This window comes from Rhinolophus sinicus, chromosome 14, assembly GCF_057876585.1.
Source record: "Rhinolophus sinicus isolate RSI-liver-muscle chromosome 14, RSI-T2T, whole genome shotgun sequence".
Classification (NCBI taxonomy): Eukaryota; Metazoa; Chordata; class Mammalia; order Chiroptera; family Rhinolophidae; genus Rhinolophus; species Rhinolophus sinicus.
In genome coordinates, this window is record NC_142514.1 from 150,099,172 (window position 1) to 150,120,057 (window position 20,886).

The 20,886-nt window shown below is 42.9% G+C and overlaps 1 protein-coding gene across 1 annotated transcript in view; it reads left to right on the plus strand.

Annotated features, from left to right (window-relative positions):
- The window catches only part of SPON1 (spondin 1), a 244,233-nt gene that overhangs the window by 19,170 nt on the left and 204,177 nt on the right, over positions 1-20,886 (plus strand). Inside the window, exon 2 of the mRNA XM_019754482.3 lies at positions 3,411-3,517. Within this exon, the coding sequence (XP_019610041.3) occupies positions 3,411-3,517 (107 nt within the window). The remainder of the gene's footprint in view (positions 1-3,410; positions 3,518-20,886) is intronic.

Genomic DNA, 20,886 nt, shown 5'->3' on the forward strand with positions numbered 1-20,886 from the left:
ATTTGGGACATGTTTCTTTGTCTCTCCATTTTGGCTGACTCCCTGTGTTTGTTTTTATGTACTAGGTAAGGCTGCTATGCCTCCCAGTCTTTGTAGAGCAGCCTTATGTAGTAGGTGTCCTGTGGGACCCAGTTGTGTAGTCTCTCTGGTTACCTGAGCTGTGTGCTCTAGGTGTGTCCCTTGTGTGGGTTGTGTGTGCCCTCCTATTGAAGTTGAGCCTTGGTTGCTGTATACATATCAGTAAGAGGGATTGACCCTTGTGCTGATTTGTTGTGAGGACTGGCTGTGACTACAGTGGAGAAGCCGTGGTGCAAGGGCTGATCCTACAGAGCAGGATTTGCTTTAGCAGGGCTTTGGTTCCTACTCAGTCTGTCCTTTGTGTTTATTGTTCTTGGAGATGGCAGTGATGCTCTGGCTTGGTCTGAAGCTGGCCACTGAGTGTGCCAGACCTGGGGCCTCCTGGGAGGGGAACCCACTGCAGGCCAAGTTTAGCCTCAGCCAGAGCCCTGCCCCCAGCCACCTGGTATAAGCCACAAAGCAATCTGCAGATGGCTGCCACCCATGCTGGGCTTGGAGGTGCCTGGAGAGGCCAATCTGTAAACCAAGACCAGCTGCTACTAGTTCTGGGCTTAGGGCTACTCAACCAGAGGTGCAGGACATATCAAAGCCAGATGCTGCTTATTTGTTTTGTGAACCTTTCAGAGATTTTAGGAAATCCTGTAGCTTGAGCTAAGATAGGTCATTTTTACAGAAAAGCCACTGGAAGTGGCTTTGGTGTGCCCACAAATTGGGTGGCGTGTGGTCTCAGGGAATCACTAGGGCAGGGTGGAAAGGTGAGGGCCAGTTTGATGGAGACTCAGATATGGTTTCTGCCTGCATCTGCACACAGAGATGGGGAGGGCTCAACAACAACAAAAAAGCAATGACTTCTGCCAGTTCCTCCCTCAGGAAGAAAGCTGCCCCTCCAGCCCTCACCCTGAAGTTAGTCAATTCAGTTCCTCCCACTATGTCCCTGGTGCCTTTCAAGCCGCTGCCCCAGTGCTGAGCCTCAGAGTGAGTGAGTCCATCAAAGAGTAAGTCTGTGTGTGGCCCCTTTAAGAGGAACACCTGGGACTGCAGCTGCCCTCCAGCTAACTCAGCCACAATCTCCACTGGTTTTCACAGCCAAAAGTTATGCAGGCTTCTCTCCTCAGCACTGGAACCCTGGGCTGAGGAGCCTGGTGTGGAGCTGGGACCTCTTGCTCCTCTGGCAGGGACCTCTACAGCCAAGATATCCCTCCTGATTTTTAATGGTCACACGTAAGTGTGGGACCAGCACATTCTGTGTCTCTGCTCCTCCTACCACCAGTCTCGAGGAGGTTTCTTTTGTATGTCCGTAGTTGTAGGGCTTCGGTACAGCTCAACTTCAGGCAATTCTCAATGACGGGTGTTCTGCAGTTTAGTTGTAACTGATGTGGTCCTGAGAGGAGGTGAGCACAGCATTTACCTACTTCACCATCTTGACCAGAAATCAATTAAATAATTTTTAACTTAATCAACACTTGTGGAATACCTACACTACAATGAATATAGTCAATATGGGCAATCATGGGTGGAGTGTTAAACTGGGGAGGAGATTTGGCCCTAAGTCTGCCTCTGGGTGGTCTTACTATTATACCTAAAGGGTGTCTGTTGACCTCTCTGTGTCTTTGCTTTGTTTCCTATCTGTGAAGTTGGAAGACTGGAATGGAGAGTTCTTGGGATAGTTTGAGGCTCTGAAAGTCTATAATTCTTTGTTTAAAGACCAGAATCTTAGCATGTTCATCAGACAGTAAAGTAATTTAAACCTCGATTTATATGAATTTCAAGAAACTTGAATTGCATGTCTGTTAGATGCCATGCTCTCTGCTAGGTGCTCTGGATACAAAGAGAATTAAAATCCAGTCCCTCCCCAGCATTAACTCACAGTCTAGTGAAGAAGGCAGGTAAAAAGAGAATTGCAATTCAGTGCAAAATTATAATAAAGGATTTCTATCTCAGAAGATTGGGGATACAAAGGGAGGGGTGACCATCTTTGCTGAGAAGGCAGGCCCTTATAAAGATTTCAATGAAAACATTCTTCTCTGGGTAAATGTGAGAAGGAAAAGTATAATGTAAATTCATAACTCCAGTTGCTATAACAAAACCCCACAATATAACTTTATTTCCAGTTTTTGTAAGGTCCAATATGGATATCTCTGGTCAGTGAGTGATTCTGACCAGAGAATCACTCTGGTGTGGTTATTCAGAAGCTCAGGTTCCTTCCATCTTGTGGCTCCTCCTCAGACACCAGAGTCCTCTGCTAGATCCCCTGCATTCAGCAGACAGAGGCAGGAGAGGGAGAGTGGAGAATCACGTGGGAAGTTTGTATGGGTTCGAAGTGGCATGCCTCGTGTCTGCCATGCTTTCCACTAGCAGCACTGGAGAACAAGCAGATCTTACTGCAAGGGAAGCTGGAAATGTGGTCTAGCTGAGTGCCCAAAAGAAAAAGGAAGTGTGTTTTGGAGAACACACAACAGTCTCTGTGAGTTTGTGCTGTGAGCAGCTAGATTTCCCTTGGGCCAATCTAGTGGAAGTGTAACATTAGATAACTGTCAAGATTAGAATTGTTCACCAGGGACTATATTTATCAAATCATGGTTACTGGGAGAGAGCTCACCACAGCTGTGGTTGGTTCAAGAATTTCCAAGTGAGGTAGCAGTTCAACTATCTACCATGTTTCCCCGAAAATAAGACCTAGCTGGACCAATAGCTCTAATGTGTCTTTTGGAGCAAAAATTAATATAAGACCCAGTCTTATTTTAATATAAGACTGGGTATAATATAATATAATATAACATAATATAATGTAATATATAGTATTACCTCGGTTTTTTAATGTCTCCGTTGACAAACATTTCAGTTTACGAATGCCATAAACCTGGAAGTAAATGCTTTAGTTTTCGAACATGCCTCGAAAGTCGAATATGCCACGTGGCTTCTGCTGAGTGCAAGAGCCTGAGGCCTAGCTGTCGGCTGTTTTTCAACATTTCAGATCTCGAACCATCTTCCAGAATGGATTACGTTTGAAAACCTAGGTACCACTGTAATATAATATAACATAAGACCGGGTCTTATATTAATTTTTGCCAAAAGACGCATTAGAGCTGATGGTCCAGGTAGGTCTTATTTTCAGGAAAACACACTAGTAGGTTCTGAAACGTAATAGGGAGCTGGGTGAAGAAAGTGAGAGTTCACTACTTAACTGGACAAGTCTTTCCCATTGTCCTCCTGTCTGCTTCCCTTCTAACCCACATCCGGGATGTTAATGGAGAACTCATGTCCATCCATTTTACAAATGGAAGACAATTTATTTTTATGCTTATAATCTGTTTACTTCTCTCTCTCCACAGTGACTCTTTCAGCTGCTCCTCCATCCTACTTCAGAGGATTCACATTAATTGCTCTCAAAGAGAACAGAGAGGGTGATAAGGAAGAAGACCATGCTGGAACCTTCCAGGTAAGACCCCTTCTGGGCTTATCCAGTGTCCCTCATTGCCCTGGGAGGTAGAAACCAAGTGAAAGGTGAACAACCTGAGAAGCCTTAGTACAATGAGAGGTACAAGTATCTGAGGTGGCTTCTCGTGCAGTTCCTTTGACCATTCTCCAGGCTGGCCAGGTCCACTTGAAAGACCCATAATGAGTAGGCAGCAAATGCCTCAAGCCTACCTTAAAGCCTTTGGGGTTGGCCAGCACGCAGGGCTCTTCTCTGGGCTCACAGTATGTTCAGGCAGCAGACAGTCCAGTGTGGTGAGAGCTCTTGGAACTCCGGCAAGGGCCCGCTGTTTTTCCTGCACAGCCATTTTGTGATTGACTGGCAATTCTCAAGTGTAAATGGAACAAGAGCTTAGGATGGCCAGACTGGCGGGAGTTCAAAGCACAAGAGAAAGACTCTTAAGGGAATGGAGGGATTGATTTATGAGAGAAGATTAAAAGAATTAAACATGCTTTGCTTGGCTAAATGAACAGGGCTGAGTTTAAGAGGTGGTGATGGTCCTTAAATGTCAGTCCTCGCAGAGCAACCTCCTCCAGGGGAGGCTTCATTTGACTTTGTACAAAAGGGCACAGCATAACGAAAGTGGGTCACGAGAAGAAAGGGAATCTCAAAGGCAAGGGCCCTGACAATGAGTCATATTTTACCGTGGAATATTCTTCCAAGGGAAGTGGCGGGAACATCATTCCCTTTCAGAGGTTTAAAAAGAGACCAGCAAGTTGTCAGAACATGTCCCAGAAGGACTGGGGTGATCCTAGGAGGGGGCCTGGCTAAATTTGCTGTAACCATTTCTCATCTCAAGTATCCATTGTTCTGGAATCCATTTTTATCTGGCATTTGCAAACTCAGAATCAAAAAAGAAAACTCAAGAAGACTAATTATACTCAGTGCTGGCTGCTGGGGACTCTGATATAATTTGTGGGTTTCACAGAGGACCCAGCCCCAAAATATCTTCCCCATCCAAAGACATCTTTTAGTCCCTTGTGGCCAGGTTGTAATTTTGAATCCTGTGATTTAAAAAATGTCCATTGTTTAGGATTCTGGGCTTCTGGCCTAGTGGGTCTGTTAATTCCATGCTCATTGTAATGTCCTTCTCTGTACCTAGCTAGCAGGGGCTTTCTTAGCATGTATCTGAAGGAGTTACCCAATAATAATTCTAACGACAGCCAATATTTCTGGGGTTCTTGCCATAATCCAGGCACTAGGTTAAGAGCTTCACCTTATCTTGCTTTATCTTAGTTTAATTCTCAAAATAACCAAGTCACTAGGAACTATTATCTCTGTATTATAGATCGGGAAAATGAAACTAGAGAGACTAAATCGTTTGCCTAAAGGGATAGTAAGTAGTAAGGCCAGGCTCCTCCATTAGGCGTCTGAGTCCAGAGACTAAATCGCTTCCCTGTAGTACTGAATAAGCTCCTGGCATGGGTGTGTTTGGACAGTATATCAGTAAGATTGTCATTACAGGGAAAGGAAGATTCATGCATGCATTCAGCCCGTAAGACATTAAAATATATTCCCCTTGTCCTGGTTGTGCTAATTTATTAGAGGTGTGGATGAGTTATCAGATTTGGGCAGCTGAGACATCCGGGTACCTGAGTGTCAGGCGGGGTAAAGTTCTAAGAAGAGAAAAAGTGAGGAGTAGGATGGGGGAATGTGATCTTAATCGTCACCCTAACAAAATTTATCTGCTTTAAAATGATGCTTAGAGGTATATACCGAAAAGAGTTGGATGAAAGGACTTGAACAGATATTTGAACACCCATGTTCATTGCAGCATTAGTCACAATACTCAACATCCATCGATGAATGAATGGAGAAACAAAATGTGGTCTGTACATACAGTGGAATATTACTCATCCCTAAAAAGGAAGGCAATTGTGACACGTACTTTAACAGTAGAAGACACTGTGCTGAGTGAAAGAAACCAGTCACAAAAGGACAAATGTTGTATGATTCTACTTGCGTGAGGTACCTAGAGTCGTCAAATTCACAGAGACTGAAAGTAGAGTGGTGGTTGCCAGGGGAAGCAGAAGAGGGGGAAATCGGGAATTATTGATGAACAGGTTTGGAGTTTCAGCTTGGGAAGTTGAAAACAGTTCTGGAGATACTCATAGATGGTGGTGGTGATGGTTGCACAACAATATGAATATACTTAATGAATGTTATGTGCATTCTACCACAATAAAAAAAAATGATGCCTGAGTTAGGCCTGATGGGGACATGATGTATAGTTAAGCCTGTGGGGACATGGCTTCTTTCTTTAATGCTATTCTCTTTTAATTCAATGGATTGATAGTCCTTTCCAACTCACTGTTTCTCCTCAGCTAAATCTTGGTCCTTGTAACTGGTTGGTGAATGGAGAGCCCTGCTCACAGTGGGCAGTGAGTAAATGTTTGTTGAATGAATAAGTGAACAAATTAGTCTTTTTACTAGTGTCTAGAACTCAGTCCTATATGGAATTGTTTCAGAACTCCTACGTTAAGCATACTCCCTTTTTCCTTCTCTTGGAACTTCTGACATCCTTTCTTGTTACACCCCAGTAGTTCTCAGAGTGTGTTCTCTGTACCAGCAATATCAACACCATCTGGGAACTTGTTAGAAATACAAAATCTCAAGCCCCACCCAGACCTACTGAATCAGAAGCTTCACAGGTAGAGCCCCCACAACCTGTGTTTTAACAAGCCCTCAGGGTAAAACTAATGCACGCTCGAGTTTGAGGCCCAGCGCTGAAAGGAGATTCAGCCCATCCAACATGAACTCCTTCATCGTCAAATCAACATATCTGTCTGCTCCTGTCTCTCCTCTCATTGCTTCCACCAGCCCTAGAGGGATCAAAGTGGGAAACAAATATGAAAAATGCCTCACATACAATAGTAATGCTGTGTGCCATATGTCGTTCTGAGTGGTTTACATTTATTAACTGATTTAATCCTCAGAGCAAAACTATGAGATAAGCATTATTGTCCTATTTTTTACAGATGAGGAAATTGTGGCACAGAGCATTTAAGAACTTCCTTAAGCCCAGTTAACCCTAAGTGATAAAGCTGGGATTCAAACCTAGTCAGTCTGGCTCCAGGTCCCTGCTCCCAACCATGGTGTACACTGCCTCTCAATGTGTACATGCCGAGTGAAAAAGTGAGGTGTACTATGACTTTTTTTATGGTGGGAGTTTCTGTGCCAGAGGCTTTGTATACATTATTCTACTTAATTCTTGTAGCAGTATTGTGAGGTCAGTATTGTTATCCCTATTTTACAGATGATGACACTGAGTCTCTAAGGGGTTAAGTAAATTGACCAAAGTAATCCAACATCTACAGGGACACAGGAGGGGCAAACAATGTACCAGTGATTTTTTTCACACATCTCACCACCTCTGCGCTGCTTCGTGCATTAAATGCACACTACACTGGGTTCCCATCATCTCAGACATGAGAGGGTGAGGCATCACAGCTCATGCCTCCATCTTTCCTCTCCTGCTTTAGACCTGGTGGTCTCTATGCTCTCTCCCTAACACTCTAGCGTAAAAGTCTCTCTCTGTACCAAAGCTGTCATTTTTGGAATCACACATCAATCATCAGCATTGACTGTGTCTTCTATGTGCTGGGCACAGAGGTGGGCACTGGGGATACGATGGTGAGGAAAACAGGTGTGGTCTTGCCCTCATGAGCATACAGTGTCCTGTTTGTAATTGTACCTTCAATTACCTCTGCTGCCAATAAGCACGGTAGTAAGTCAGCAAGTCATCCGTTGGAATATGAGCAGATGATCAGAAATTACAAACGCCATTGACATTTTAAAAATATATATGAGGTAGGACAATTAAGTTCGTGAACTCACCCTAGAAAAAGTGCTACATACCTCATTGCTGAATATCACTACGGTCACCTTCGAAGTACTCCCCTTGGGAAGCTGTGCACCGACACCAGCTCCTAGTCCACCCTTCAAAGCAATTTTGGAACTTTTTCTGGAATGGCCATCAGAGCTGTCATCGTATTACCCTTGGTGTCCTGAATGTCATCAAAATGTATTCCTTTCAATATTTCCTTTATCTTCGGATAAAGAAAGGAGTCATTGGGGGCAGATCAGGTGAGTAGGGAGGGTGTTCCAATACAGTTATGTGTTTTCTGGCTAAAAACTCCCTCACAGACAGTGCCATGTGAGCTGGTGCATTGTCGTGATGCAAGAGCCATGAATTGTTGGCGAAAAGTTCAGGTTGTCTAACTTTTTCATGCAGCCTCTTCAGCACTTCCAAATAGTAAACGTGGTTAACTGTTTGTCCAGTTGGTACAAATTCATAATGAATAATCCCTCTGATATCAGAAAAGGTTAGCAACATGGTTGCAACAAGTTCACGAACTTAATTGTCATTCATTCATAGCGATTTAACAAATATTTAGATATACTTTGTTAACACCCTCACTCTAAATATGATGGCTTTGAGGACTTAACATCAATAACAAAATTCTAATACTCTTTAAATCTGGTTAAAGATAACATCCTCTGTTCTAAAAGTCACTCTGCGAGTGAATGATTTTGCTTTTAATTGAGTGAACCTTTACACAGAAAACAGACTCACTAGGTACAGACACAATGAAAGTGAACTTTAATGCCCTTTAGATTCAGTGGGAAGGGACTGGGGCAGCTTGGTACCAGGAGGGTAAGGGTTACAACTCACCGTTCCAGCAGAGGGCCTAAGAGGTGGGGCTGCCTTCTCTGCTTCCAGTGGCCAGTCCAGCGTGGCAGTGTTGGCCCAGACTAGGTGATCTGTCCCTGGCTGCCAGACTGGAGAGACACAGGAATCTTTCTCTGATGAGCTGGTTGGGTGTACTCATGGTTAATTGAAAATGACAAGGAATGCAGGGCTGGACCTCCTGTACAAAAGTAACCCACCCAACCTTTAAAATTGCATTGCTAAAAATGAATTGCTCCCTGGAATGCTCACAGCCCAGCCAACTGCCTGGCTCACTCTTCTGCCTCCTTCAGGTCTCCGCTCCCTTTCCTAGGGAGGCCGTCCCAATCACCCTGTTTGAAACTCATCCCCCCTCCCACCCCTGAACTGGACTCTCTATCCCTCTTCCCCACTTATTTTTTTCCACTGCCTTTATTGCCAGCTGATGTGCAATCTGTTCTCCTTGTTGACTTGAGTATTACCTCTTGCCTTCCACTGAACTATAAGCTCCCTGAGACCGGGATTTTCATCTGTCCTGTTTGCTGCTGTTCTCCCAGCACCTCACACTGCACCTCACACAGAGTAGGCACTCAAATACTTATGGACAGAATTTTAATGTGCTAACTTGTAATACTATTGCTTTATTTAATTTTAATTTAAGGCCTATAATGCATCAGCTAGTGTAGGTAACAGTCTGTCAAGCAAAGGAAGAAAGACTCATTATAAGGGGATGTTTGTCTGAGAAGATCCCTTATCAATACCATACAAACAAGTATTTTTTAATAGCTAATTATTCCATATTCTTAATTCCCTATTTCTAAACTATTTTCATTATCTCTTCATTAACAAAAAATATTTATTAACATTTAATGGGTTCTGAGCCACGTGAGAAGCTAGAAGAGTTTTTGACACTTTTCTAAAAATAAAACGCTATTGCAAGCCTGTTCCTAGGAATTCTTAGTTTATAAGAAAACTCTTGTTATAGTTACCTAAGCTTAGTCATGCACCTTATAAGATATTAGGAATTTTCCATCTGCCTTTCACTATTATAAATAATGGAGTAAAAACAGTTTTTTGCATAAAACGTTTTTCTTTATTTAGTATTATTTGCTAGAATACATTGCCAGAAGTGTAATTACAAGTGCAAAAGGTATGGGCATTTTTATGTTTTTGATGTGTATTGCAAAGGTGATTCACTTCACTGCCCGCCCCCCCCCCCCCAAATTTTTTATTTTCTCTCAGCACTCTTTTCAACAACTTGAATATGGGCGTTCCATTATGGTAGCCACACCCACTGATATGAAGGGAAGCATATATTTCTGTATCAGGATTGGGCATCACAGCTATGGGCAGGTCAACTTAATGGACCAAATCTAGCAAGATGAAAGCTAATACAGGAGCCCGGAAAGTCACCTACTTAGATCCAAATCACCAAGCGCACAAGTACAAGAAGAGAGACTTGGATTTGTGACAGCATATTAAACAAACAACCATAAAAATACCCCAGGATTTTTAGTTACCTGTAAGTTCAGAATGAGTCAATCATGAGCTAGAACTAGAAAAACTGATGAGGTCTTAGAATGCGTCATAGGAGCCAGATTATTTTATGGGATTCTGAATCCATCCTAAGAGAGCCCACAGTATTCTCTTTGTCTAGAGAGCACACCTTTCTAGTGAACAAATATGACAGTGTAAAATATACAGTGTTTTCATTCATTCGTTTGTTCATTCATTTGTTCATTCAAATATTGCCACAGCATTCATAGCACCTTGTACTTTTCCTTCAGAATGGTTATTAGAATTTATAATTATGTATTTGTTTACAGGATTATTTGTTTAATGTTGCTGTGCCCCCAAACTGTAGGTCAAAACCAAGTCTATTTTGCTCACTATTGTATTTCTAACAACTAACCCTGTACTGGCACATAGTGCACATTCAATAAACATTGGCTGAAACGAATTAATGAAAGCGCTAATTACCAGCTCTGTGAAAGGCAATGTACTAGGCTCTGAGCATATGGAGATGAATAATTAGGCCACAGTTCCTGGTGTTAGGTGGTCAAGATTTACAGCAGTGCTTTCCGATGCTGGTATGCTACGTACACTGGTGAACTACAAATGGGTTATAGGAACGCCTAGATATTTATTTCCTTAGATATTGGGATAGTCTCATCTGTTTACTCTAGGGAAACACTATTATTTCCTGTGTGTGACATAGAGTAAAGAGACTTGTATAGAAAGAACTCTATGGAAGCATGCTAGGTGTTGTAGCTGCTGCATGTGTGCAAATAAGAAAACAATTATTTGCAGCAAGTGAGGAGTGAGTGATGATTTGGAAGGATGCAAAGAACATTTCTAGAGGTGACGATAACTTCTAGTTGTCTCTTTGGGTGGTTGAAGTTTGCAGGTGGACAAGGGTTAAAAATGAAGGGTATGTGTGAAGACCACTCCACTCTTTCCTCACACCTCTGTTTTAAAACTTGCCCTATTTTAATGTTTCACTATATCTTTTTTGATAAGTGCATAGAGCCCAGCCAGGGCACAGTAAACGTTTTGTTTTCTTAAATGAATGAGTGAATAAGTGAACTAGGGGATGAACGACATGCCATGCTTCCCCCTTCCCTCAGGGACTCACTGGGTGTAAAATGCCTCTGTGGAGCTGTGATCCTAAAAGACCCATCAAAAGAACACATTTTAAAAGCAATGTCAATACCTATTGTTTGACAGTTAGTTTTCTTTCTTTTTTTTTAAATTGCTATCTAAAACATTTGTAAGAAGAGTGAGAAGCAGCATGCCACATGAGTACCTGGGGTGGACATTGGGTCCTCAGGCTTCATAGCCCTGGTCTCTGGTGCCTGCTACCAGGAAGGATGAAAAACAGTTTTCTTCCAAGCAGGCAAGCTCTCAGTCTGGGAACCAGACGCCTTATGGGGATTTGAGCATCACTTCTCAACATAGCACACCTTTGTTTTATGTTGAAAAACACAGAAAAGGGTAGAGAAGGATAAAGAAGAACTAAAAATACATCATCTTATCTATACCTTGAGATAGATAATCACTATTAACATTTGGGTACATTTTCTTCCAGATTTTAAATATATATATATATAATTTCAACATTTTGGAACCATACTATATGTAGGGTCTTATGACCAGTTTTATTTTTGTGAACATTGTATTATGAGCATATTTCAATGCAATTAAATATTATTCCACAACATGAATTTTAATGGGTTTATAGTACTCCACTATACTGTTGAATTATAATTTATTCAACCATTCCTTTATTCTTGAGCAAGATAGATGGTTCCAGTTTTCCTTTTTCTTTTTACTCATTAAAAGAAAATGGCAATGAACACTTTAACTCATAATCTGTCAGTATGCATGAGCATTTTCTTCTTATTAATTTCCAGAATTAAATTACAGGGTCAAACTAAAGTCTTCCTCGCTCTCTGTCTCTCTCTGTGTGCGTGCAAACACACACACAGGTGTATGTATATATACATAATTAGCTCCTCTATTTCTAGCAGTAGTCATCAGGAATTTGACAGTGTCAGTGACGGTCACACAGGTTATTGTGACAGCAGAAAACTTCCTCCTCCAAAAAGACCACGTATCTCATTATTCTTCTAACTCTAGCTTAGCTTTTCAGTTTTGATGAGAGCATGTGGAAAGAACATAGGTTTTGGGAACCAGCAGATCTGGGCTCAAATTCTGCCTCTACCAGCTGGGTGAAGAAATAGCTTAATTTTGAGCATCAGATGAGATAATTTATGTAAAATGCCCAACACAGTGCCTGAACATGAAGGACCCTCAGTCAATGTCTCTTCTTTCTGAGCCATCAGCCTAGGGTGCCCCTTCCACGTCTCTGTGTCAGATGGCTCATGAACTCCATTTTCTGTGGACATGGGCAGACATCTCAGCTTGGGTATAACTGACCAGCTGTCTGTACCACTCTACCAGGTGAGGGGAGATACAGGCTTCTCTCATTCTTTCTCTCTTCACTGGAACATGATTTTGAAGTCTATAAAGTAAAATGAAAACTTTCAGTACCGCTAGGTACATGATACGCAGTAAATAAAAATAAAACTCTATTCGATGTGAGGGCTAGGTGTTTGGCTGGCCTCTATTACTGGCTGTGTGACCTGCTGTCACAAAGCAGTATCACTGAAAATGGGGTTCAAATTATACCTTGACAAAGCCTGCAGCCCCGGGGATGAGCAGGTAGAAGAAACCACAGCCATCAGCTCCAGGTACTGAGTCTAGTTGCTTCATTTACTTTAATTCTCTCCTTCTCAGCTGTACATTCCATGAGAACAGGGACTGTTTCTTCACGAAAGCGCATCCAGTGCTGGGTGCAGTGCCTACCACACAATGAGTGCTCAGTAAATATTTGCCAAATCAAGTAATCAATCTCCTGTCGGTTTCAGACCCATCCCATGAGGTGGCCACTATTATTATCCCCATCTTGCAGGCCACGTAACATGGAGCGAATTGAAAATGTGACGGAGGGCACAGAGCCAGTAAATGACAATAATCAAGGATTACAACACCTGAGGCCTGTGCCATTTTCTCTGTTTAGCACCCTTTATAGCTCCACAGGCAGATGTGTGGGAGAGACAGACAGAAATCTACTACTTGGTCCCCTGAAATCCTTTCTCGGTTATGCCAGGGATCACACCACGTTTATCCTCCCACAGATCCTTCATCCTCCAAATCTCAGCCCTTCTCGTGCCCCCTCCTCTGTGTTTCCTGCCTCTCACATCTTACTTTCATCACATGTGCCATCCGTGCCCCCGGCCCCACCTCTGAGCTCTCAAACTCGTGGAACATCCGTTTATCCTACTTCTTCAGTTACTGTGTGGCCCTGATGTGTTAAATCCCTGTTCCCCTACAAGATCTGCAAAGAGCCAGAAATCTGGCCCTCAGACATCTCTGTATTCCCACGGTCTCACCGAGGCTTGGCATACTGGCCAGTTGATAAATATTTTCCAAATTGATGGATGACTGCTGCTGGAATTTCTGGCCCTACCCAGTTGTTGCTGGCATTAGTCAGTCTTGTGCTTTCTTGCATGGGAACTAGCATTGTTTCCACATCTATTTTTCTAAAGGTCTGGAAGCCATTTTCAAACACATTATAGAATTGTTTAGCAAACAATATGTAACTTTTACTGCCCCAAAAGACCTTTATCACATACGTATTAAGTAGTTTAAAAAATGCCAATAAGTCACTGTGTGGCTTTGCAATCCCTCATCTTTAAAATGGGAACAATGAGCATCCATTCAGGAGCTAACTACTTTATGGGATAGATTTTAATTCTGGTTTTACAAACACTTAAGTCATCATGTTTGCTTTTTAAAATAGAGTTAATCCAAAAAGTGTTGGTTGGAAGGAATTCCCATCTACCTACCATGTGCTTACTAAAGCCACAACTTGCAAATCCCATTCTTGTGCAATTACCTTCTTGGAATAAAGTTCAAGACCTTAGTGTTTTGCCTTGATCAATTGATTATTCAACATGGTCCATCTCTCCAGTATTTCAAGATTCTTATAGATTTGGCGTCTTTTATGCAGCATAATTAATCACTGTCCTCACAGCCTTATGTCGTTTGCAGATTGAATGAGTTTGTATCGTCAGCTAAGCCACTGATGCATGCTTCAGGGATTTTGTTTCCTCTGCCCTCTATCCAGATGCTTTGCCCCAGATATCCCTAAGTCTCACTCCCTCACTTCTTCCAGGTTTCTGCTCAAACATCATTTTTGTCAAATAGTCCATTTCAGAACACATTATAAAACAAAGCGCCCATCACTCTTAATCCCACTTATCTTGCTTTAGTTTCTTTCATTTGATTTATCACCACCTGACATGCTATGTGCTTGCTGGCTTATTAGCCATTGGAGGGACATTGCTTTGTTCAGCACCATCACAGTGCCTGACACATAGTAAGCATTTAATAAATAGCTGTCAATTTCTTAGGTGTGCCTTTTTGAATTCAGCCTTAAAACAAGTTGCTGTTTGTGGCAATGACTCGCTGGTAAAGACAAGGATTCTGGCGCCCTCTCTCAGCCCCTTTCTTCCCCAAAGTCAGCAGACATCCAGGGCTTCTTCACATGGCCCCATGTGAGGACACATATGCTCTCGCACACCTCCTGGCCTTTTCCCAAAGTAGCATGTTCTTGTACTGTTGCCTTTCTGGATCCTAGTATAGGACTTTGCCTGAATCCCTATTTAATTTTTTCATCTTATTGGAAACATAGCCACTTTGTGCTGATACCTCAGGCCGGTACTTAGAGAAAGTCACACAGCAGTGCAGACTGGTAGATATGGAGACATTGTCTTAGTTTCCTATGGCTGTTGTAACAAATGAGCACAAACTTGGTGGCGTAAAACAACAGAAATTTATTCTCTCACAGTTCTGGAGTCCAGAAGTCTAAAATCAGTTTCACTGGGCTAAAATTGAGGTGTCAACAGGACTCCCCTCCCTCGGGGGCTCTAGGGAGAATCTGTTCCTCTCCTCTTCCATTTCTGACAGCCGACAGAAGTCTTAGGTTCATGGCAGCATCGCTCCAGTCTCTGCCTTCGCCTGCGCGTGGCCTTCTGCTCTGTGTGTCTCTCTCAAAAGTCCCTCTGCCTCTCTTCTAAGGAAACATGTAGTTGCATTTAGGGTCCACCCACGTAATCCAGGATAAATGCCTTTTCTCAAGATCCTTAAATTAATCTCGTATTTTGCCATAGGAGGTTATATTCATAGGTTCTGGAGATTAGGGAATGAATATATTTTGGGCGGACATTTTCTATCTACCCCACACATCCACTTAGGGTCACTGACCTTGGAGGGCCTTCAGTCTGACTAAATTACTCTGGAAGGGTCTCTCTCCCTCTTCCCTAATGCTGATTTTTCTCTAATTTCTCACTGTTCTCTACCTTTTTTTCATATCGCTCTCATCAAATGACTTTGTGTCTTTCTCTATAGGAAAAAAATAAAATAAAAAGGAAATCCCTGGACCAGAATTACTAAACATGTTGGTATCAAGTTAATAAACCTACCTGCCTCTTTCCTCACTGGCCCTCCTGCCAAAATAATGGACTATGAACAATCTGTCCTCCTAGGGCCAAATCCTCTACTTAGGCTCTGGGTACAACCCTCTTCTACCTTCTCAAGAATCTTAAATGGCCACTAACCCCTTCTCTTCTTTCGTAGAGTCAGTCTTTTCCTCTCAATTAGATCCTTCCCATCAGCTAAAGTTTTATAACTCTTTCTCCATGAATCTCCCTTCTTAAAATAACAACAACAACAAAATCTCCCAGTCAACAGAAACTCCACCCTCTGACCAAGCCATCACTTAGTCTTACTGATTGTACCCCCTAAGTATCTTTCTAATTCACACGCTTCTGTCCTTCTCAGCCTAGTCTCAGTCCAGTCTGTTGTCATGTAGCCCTGGACCATCACAGTGACCTCCCTGCACCCACTGTTGCCACCTTACAGTAGTTCTGCTGAGCGCCCTTCAGTGGTCTGTATGACCAGTATGTCAGTTCCATGGCCAAGACTCTGCTTCATTCTCTGCTGTACTCCCCGTGTCACTGACCAGCATCTAGAAAAGTGCCTGGCACATAGTAGGTGCTCAGTAAATGCTTGTTGAAAGTAGTCAATTTATTACTAATTTCAGGAAGAAGGCAAAGTTCCTTGACAGCTTAAAGGCCTGGCCACCACTTATCTCTCTTCTCACATCATTTCCCCCTTGCTTCCTGGGCTCATACACGCACTGGTCTTCTGTACTCAAATTCCCTCCTGTCCCAGTGTCTTTATAAATAAATGTTTTTTCATTTTTTTGGAACACTCAACCCATCTTTTCGTACGTAATACCGACGCAGTCTTCAGATCTCAGCATATGTATTGCAAGTTGCTTCTTTGGAAAAACTTTCCTCAGCACCTTTATTTGCTCTTATAATGCTCTCATTGCACACATATCTTTACTTTGTGGAAAATTACCCAGCTATAATTGCATTTTTGTTTGATGGCTGTCTGATTAAGGGCTCTCTTTCCACCAGAAGAGAATGGGGGCCATTATATTCCTAGTGCTTAGCGTGTTGTCTGACACACAGATGCTCAATAAATAAGTATTGCGGGAATAAATGAATGGATAATGGAATAATGCCAGGGCTCAGATCAGATACAGGAAGAGGAGAGAGTTTGGTGCAAAACTCAGTTTTGCAAATGTTAGAGGGCCCAGCAGATAATTTAGTTGGAGTGGTTCACTGTCAGTTGGAAATTTAGATTGTGAGCTCAAGATGGAGAGTTCAGACTGAATATTTAGACTTCAACGGTTGGTGAAACCATGGTTGACAGAAAGATTGGAGATACAAGAGGATTAGCATCTGGAGATGAGAGGGGGAGGGGATTAAGAGCAGACTGGAAGCTCAGTTTGGAAAGGAAGAGGCACATATGTGAAAGATGGATGTGGACACAGATAAGTGTGGAGATGGAAGGGAGGGAAGAATTTGAGGGGGACTTGAAGCAGAAGGTGAGACCAGATGAAGAGGAAGGAAGGACTGGGGTAGAAAGGGGAGCTTCAGATTGACTGAGAGGAGGAAAGCTCCTGCTGACACAGGCCGGTAACCTACGTGAGCGAAGTGTGTGTGTGCCCACTTGAGTGTATGTGCACATGTGCATGTGTGTGGGCAAACATGATCACACTGTTCTCAACATGAACCCATTTCTCAAGAGATTACTGTGCATGTGTTCACAGCTGCCCAAACTCAATGAGGCAGGTAAGCCAGACATGATGCTATTTCTTTTCTAGATGCAACATTAAGTTGGGTTCATGTCCTATGCCTCTGCTCTTTCCACCGCACCACACCGTCTCACCCTGCTCTAGTCGACCTGTCTGGGCTTGAGGATGTGTTACTGTCATCTCTCAGCATTTCAATCTCCTGCAGATACGACTGGCCTCCCGCCAGAGGAATAGAACGTCCTTGGTAAATGGCATTATAATAGGATCTTAGCTTTAAGAAATCCTGATGTTTCTTGTAACCAACCATTCTCTTTCTTTAATGGGGAGCCCTTAAGCATCAATTCCGTTCTCCTAATTCATATGCATGATCCGGGCAGATCAGGACCAACATGTGATGCGTAGAATGTGACCCAAGTCCAGGGAGCTGAATGTGAGGAACACGTGCAGCCCCCGAGCAGATCTCAGCCCCTCTGCTCCTCTGCATGGGTGTGAATTCAGCTCAAGAAGAAAGAACATTTGACTCTACTGAGGGTATGAGGTGTGAGACAGAAACATAATGCATGGAAAGTGCTTAGCGGACTCTGGCCAGTAAACAGTAGATGAATGTAGGATGGTGAGGTATCGCCAACAGCCTCTGCAGTGGAAAGTCAAATCATGGAGGCCTTATAGAGGCCACACATGGGAATTTGTCAGTGGCTCTTCCCTTCCTTACCTTGAGCCAAATTTAGCTTTGAGTCAAATTATCTGACTTAGCGAATCGGGCTCAGCGCTTGCTGCACAGCTTTCCAGAGGCTCAACACTCAGTGCTCCCAACCCCTCACCTGGTAACACAGCTGCAAAGCCTCCTGGTGCCAGCGGTGATTGCAGCCCCAGACGACCCAGCCCTGCGGACAGGCACCTTCAAGTCCAACACCCACTCTGACGTTTCACCCAGGGCCCCAGGACCCAGATGGGGAGGTTGACACTGAGCCACAGCAGTGTTTCCTGTGAGTCTATGGGGGGGGGGGGGGGTCAGCTTTGGACCCAGGTGAAACACATCTGGGAGCCAGAACAACACCTGCTCCCTCATAGAAAAACTTAGCGGTGCCAAGCATTTTCTCACTGTAGAGACATGCAGACCACATTTACCCAGTGTGTGAGGGAAGGAGGCTTTTCTCCACAAGTGCATCCTCCACGTCCTGCAGTCTTCTAAGTAGGAACAAAGATTAACCCATTCGTTGGTTGGCCTGGCAAATACTCATTCCTCTTTTGAGGTGCAGCTCTTGCTTCTCCTCCCCACCCCAGCCCCCAGTAGAAGCCATGCCCTCCTGAGGCTTCCACTGTTTGGGAGAATTCCCTTTTTATTTGCACCTTTTTGCCTCAGTCTTCTAGACGGCGCGCTTCTTGAGACCAAAGTGTGTTTTAATCATCTTGCAATCCCCAGGACCCAGTACAAAAATTAGTTCTTGTTATTTAATAAGTCTTTGTTGAACAAAAGGATGGCTACATTTGATGTCCCCTTCCCTTAGTTATTAAATATTAAATGTCTATTTATGTATCCTGCCTTATTGGAGAGTTGCGGCTTGTCCCTGCACAAAATGGTCCCCGATGACTGTGCTGTGATATTTCTTACATCTTTTCCCTATGGGTCTGTTTCTGACATCAACCTCATCCTCCAAATGTAATTTCACACATGTTACTAAATCAGTTTGCTCCAGCCCGAATCTAGGTTCTTGCTTCTCCTTCACAATAAGCTGCAGCAGCTGACAGCAGATTCACAGACTTTTGCTTCCAAAACGGACATAGGGCGTTGCAACTTTGCAAGGCAAACTTTAGACCGCCTTTGCAAGAGCTGGCGGATGGCTGGTATTGATAGAGACTTTTGTAGCTTTCAGCGCTGGAAGACAGATCCAGGCAGTCCAGAAGGCCCGTACTAAGTGGACTAAGTGGGCCCAGCCCAATGACTTACTTCTGTGCTGTGGCTTCCTAACAGTAAGTGAGATGTCAGCAAGCACAGGATGCCATGAGTAGGAAAAGAAAGGACAGGCTGCTACAGACCAGGGGGTGCAACAGCCGCATTCCACAGATTCTAAAATGCCCATTTTTAACATTGTAGTTGGAAATCAGAATGTACCTTATAACCGATATGCACGTGAAATGTAGGATTCCTTCTCCCCAGATAAACTGTTCCTGTACCATCGACGCCTCTCACGTTCAATGGCATCTTAGATTCAGGGAACTGTGGCAGGTTTTGTCTTGTGTGTCAGTTCTGATCAATTGGTGGGGACCACCTGGAGTTTGGGAGGAGAGGGGTCTGATGCTGTGTGCTGCTGCAGCAGGGAAGAATGATAAGCTGGGGTGTCAACATGGGTGGGAGATGGCGTGGAATCCCCAGCGCCAGACATTTGCAACTTCGTGTCATGTCTTTGGGAGTAAGAGAAGGCCCACTCGCTATGTCTTTAAGTATAAAATGAGGGACAACATACACAGGGAACATTTTTTTAGGGACCGGGTTAGAGGCCTGCCTCTACTCACACATGTGTGACTTTGGTCTTTTTAAACAGCTTTTGACAGTATTAGTTTAATTATAAAAACACACATGCTTGTTGTAAAACAAAGATATAGAAGTATTTGAAATTTAAAAATTTTCATTGTATGAATGGTACTGTTCATGGCCATATACATACGTTTTTACCTTTTTTCTATTGCAAATCAACATGCATGTTTATATGTGTATATGTGTGTGTGCCCACGTGCACATACTCACTTGTGTATCTATAGAGTAAAAAAATGATGCAGAATTCTGGGTAGACATCATTTTTAATAGGTACAAAACAGTCCACTTAACCTTTCCCCACTGAGATGTAGCTCAAAGATTATTTCCTGTTTTCAACTAGTATAAATACCGGAAAAAACATCTTTGACCAGAAAAGCTTTTCTTATGTTTCAGATTAGTTCATTGAAGTAGTTTCCCAGAAGTGGAATTCGTATATTTAGGGGTATGAACATGCTTAAAGTTTCTGATAAATTGTGAATTGATGTTCCAAAGACTTGGTTAATGGACACTTGTAACTATGGATAAATTTAAGCTCAATAATAAAACGTTTGTGTTTCTACTGCTAAAGAACAAGAGAATATCAGAAATATCTCACTGTGCATCCATGGTGACTGTTTACTGACAGCTCCTGCTAGGAGTAGAGCAAGTTGTGTTGTTCCACATGTGCAGTGCATCATGGGTGCAGGGTCTTAGGGATACCTCTCGGGAAATACGCAGGCTCTGGGTCGGCTTTGGCTTTACCTGCATCAGGTGAATTACTGCTCATAGCAAGCTGGGGAAATATCTACCCTGTCGGGACTCCAGGAGGGATCTCTGAAATCTCAGACCACTGTCTTTCTCCTAGGTTAAGTGCAGAGGGCTGGGCAGTTGATAACTTATCCTTGGGGTCACAAAATCTTGGGATTGATTCTTTTTATATTTCTTTGCAAGGGAGGGGAAGAAATGAAAGGGGAGGGGCCCTTACAGCAGCTTCAGACACTACTGTTCCTGTCCTGCTATCTGTGTTTAGCAAGAAGGCAAAAGCATATGCCTTGAGGTAGACATTTATATCAAAATAACAGTCAGTTTATTCATTCATTTATTTGGAAAAGGGCCTATGTAACTATGGCATTGGTTATGTTTTCTCTAAATTTGATTAGCAGTCAAATAAACATACTATTCATTTATTGTTAATAGGTGCTTTAAAACAAGTTCTCAGCGTAACATTTTTTTCTGTTATATTTTTATATTCACATAAAGGAGAAATATGTACCCAATCTCATTCAAAAGGAATTTAAAATAGCTCATGTCTGGTTTAATCCAAAATTAATACTTTTAAAGTAGAATTTTAAAATGATCATTTTAGTAGTGCGTTGGGGACTTAAATTGGGAAAGAAAGGAAGCTGGGTATTGAG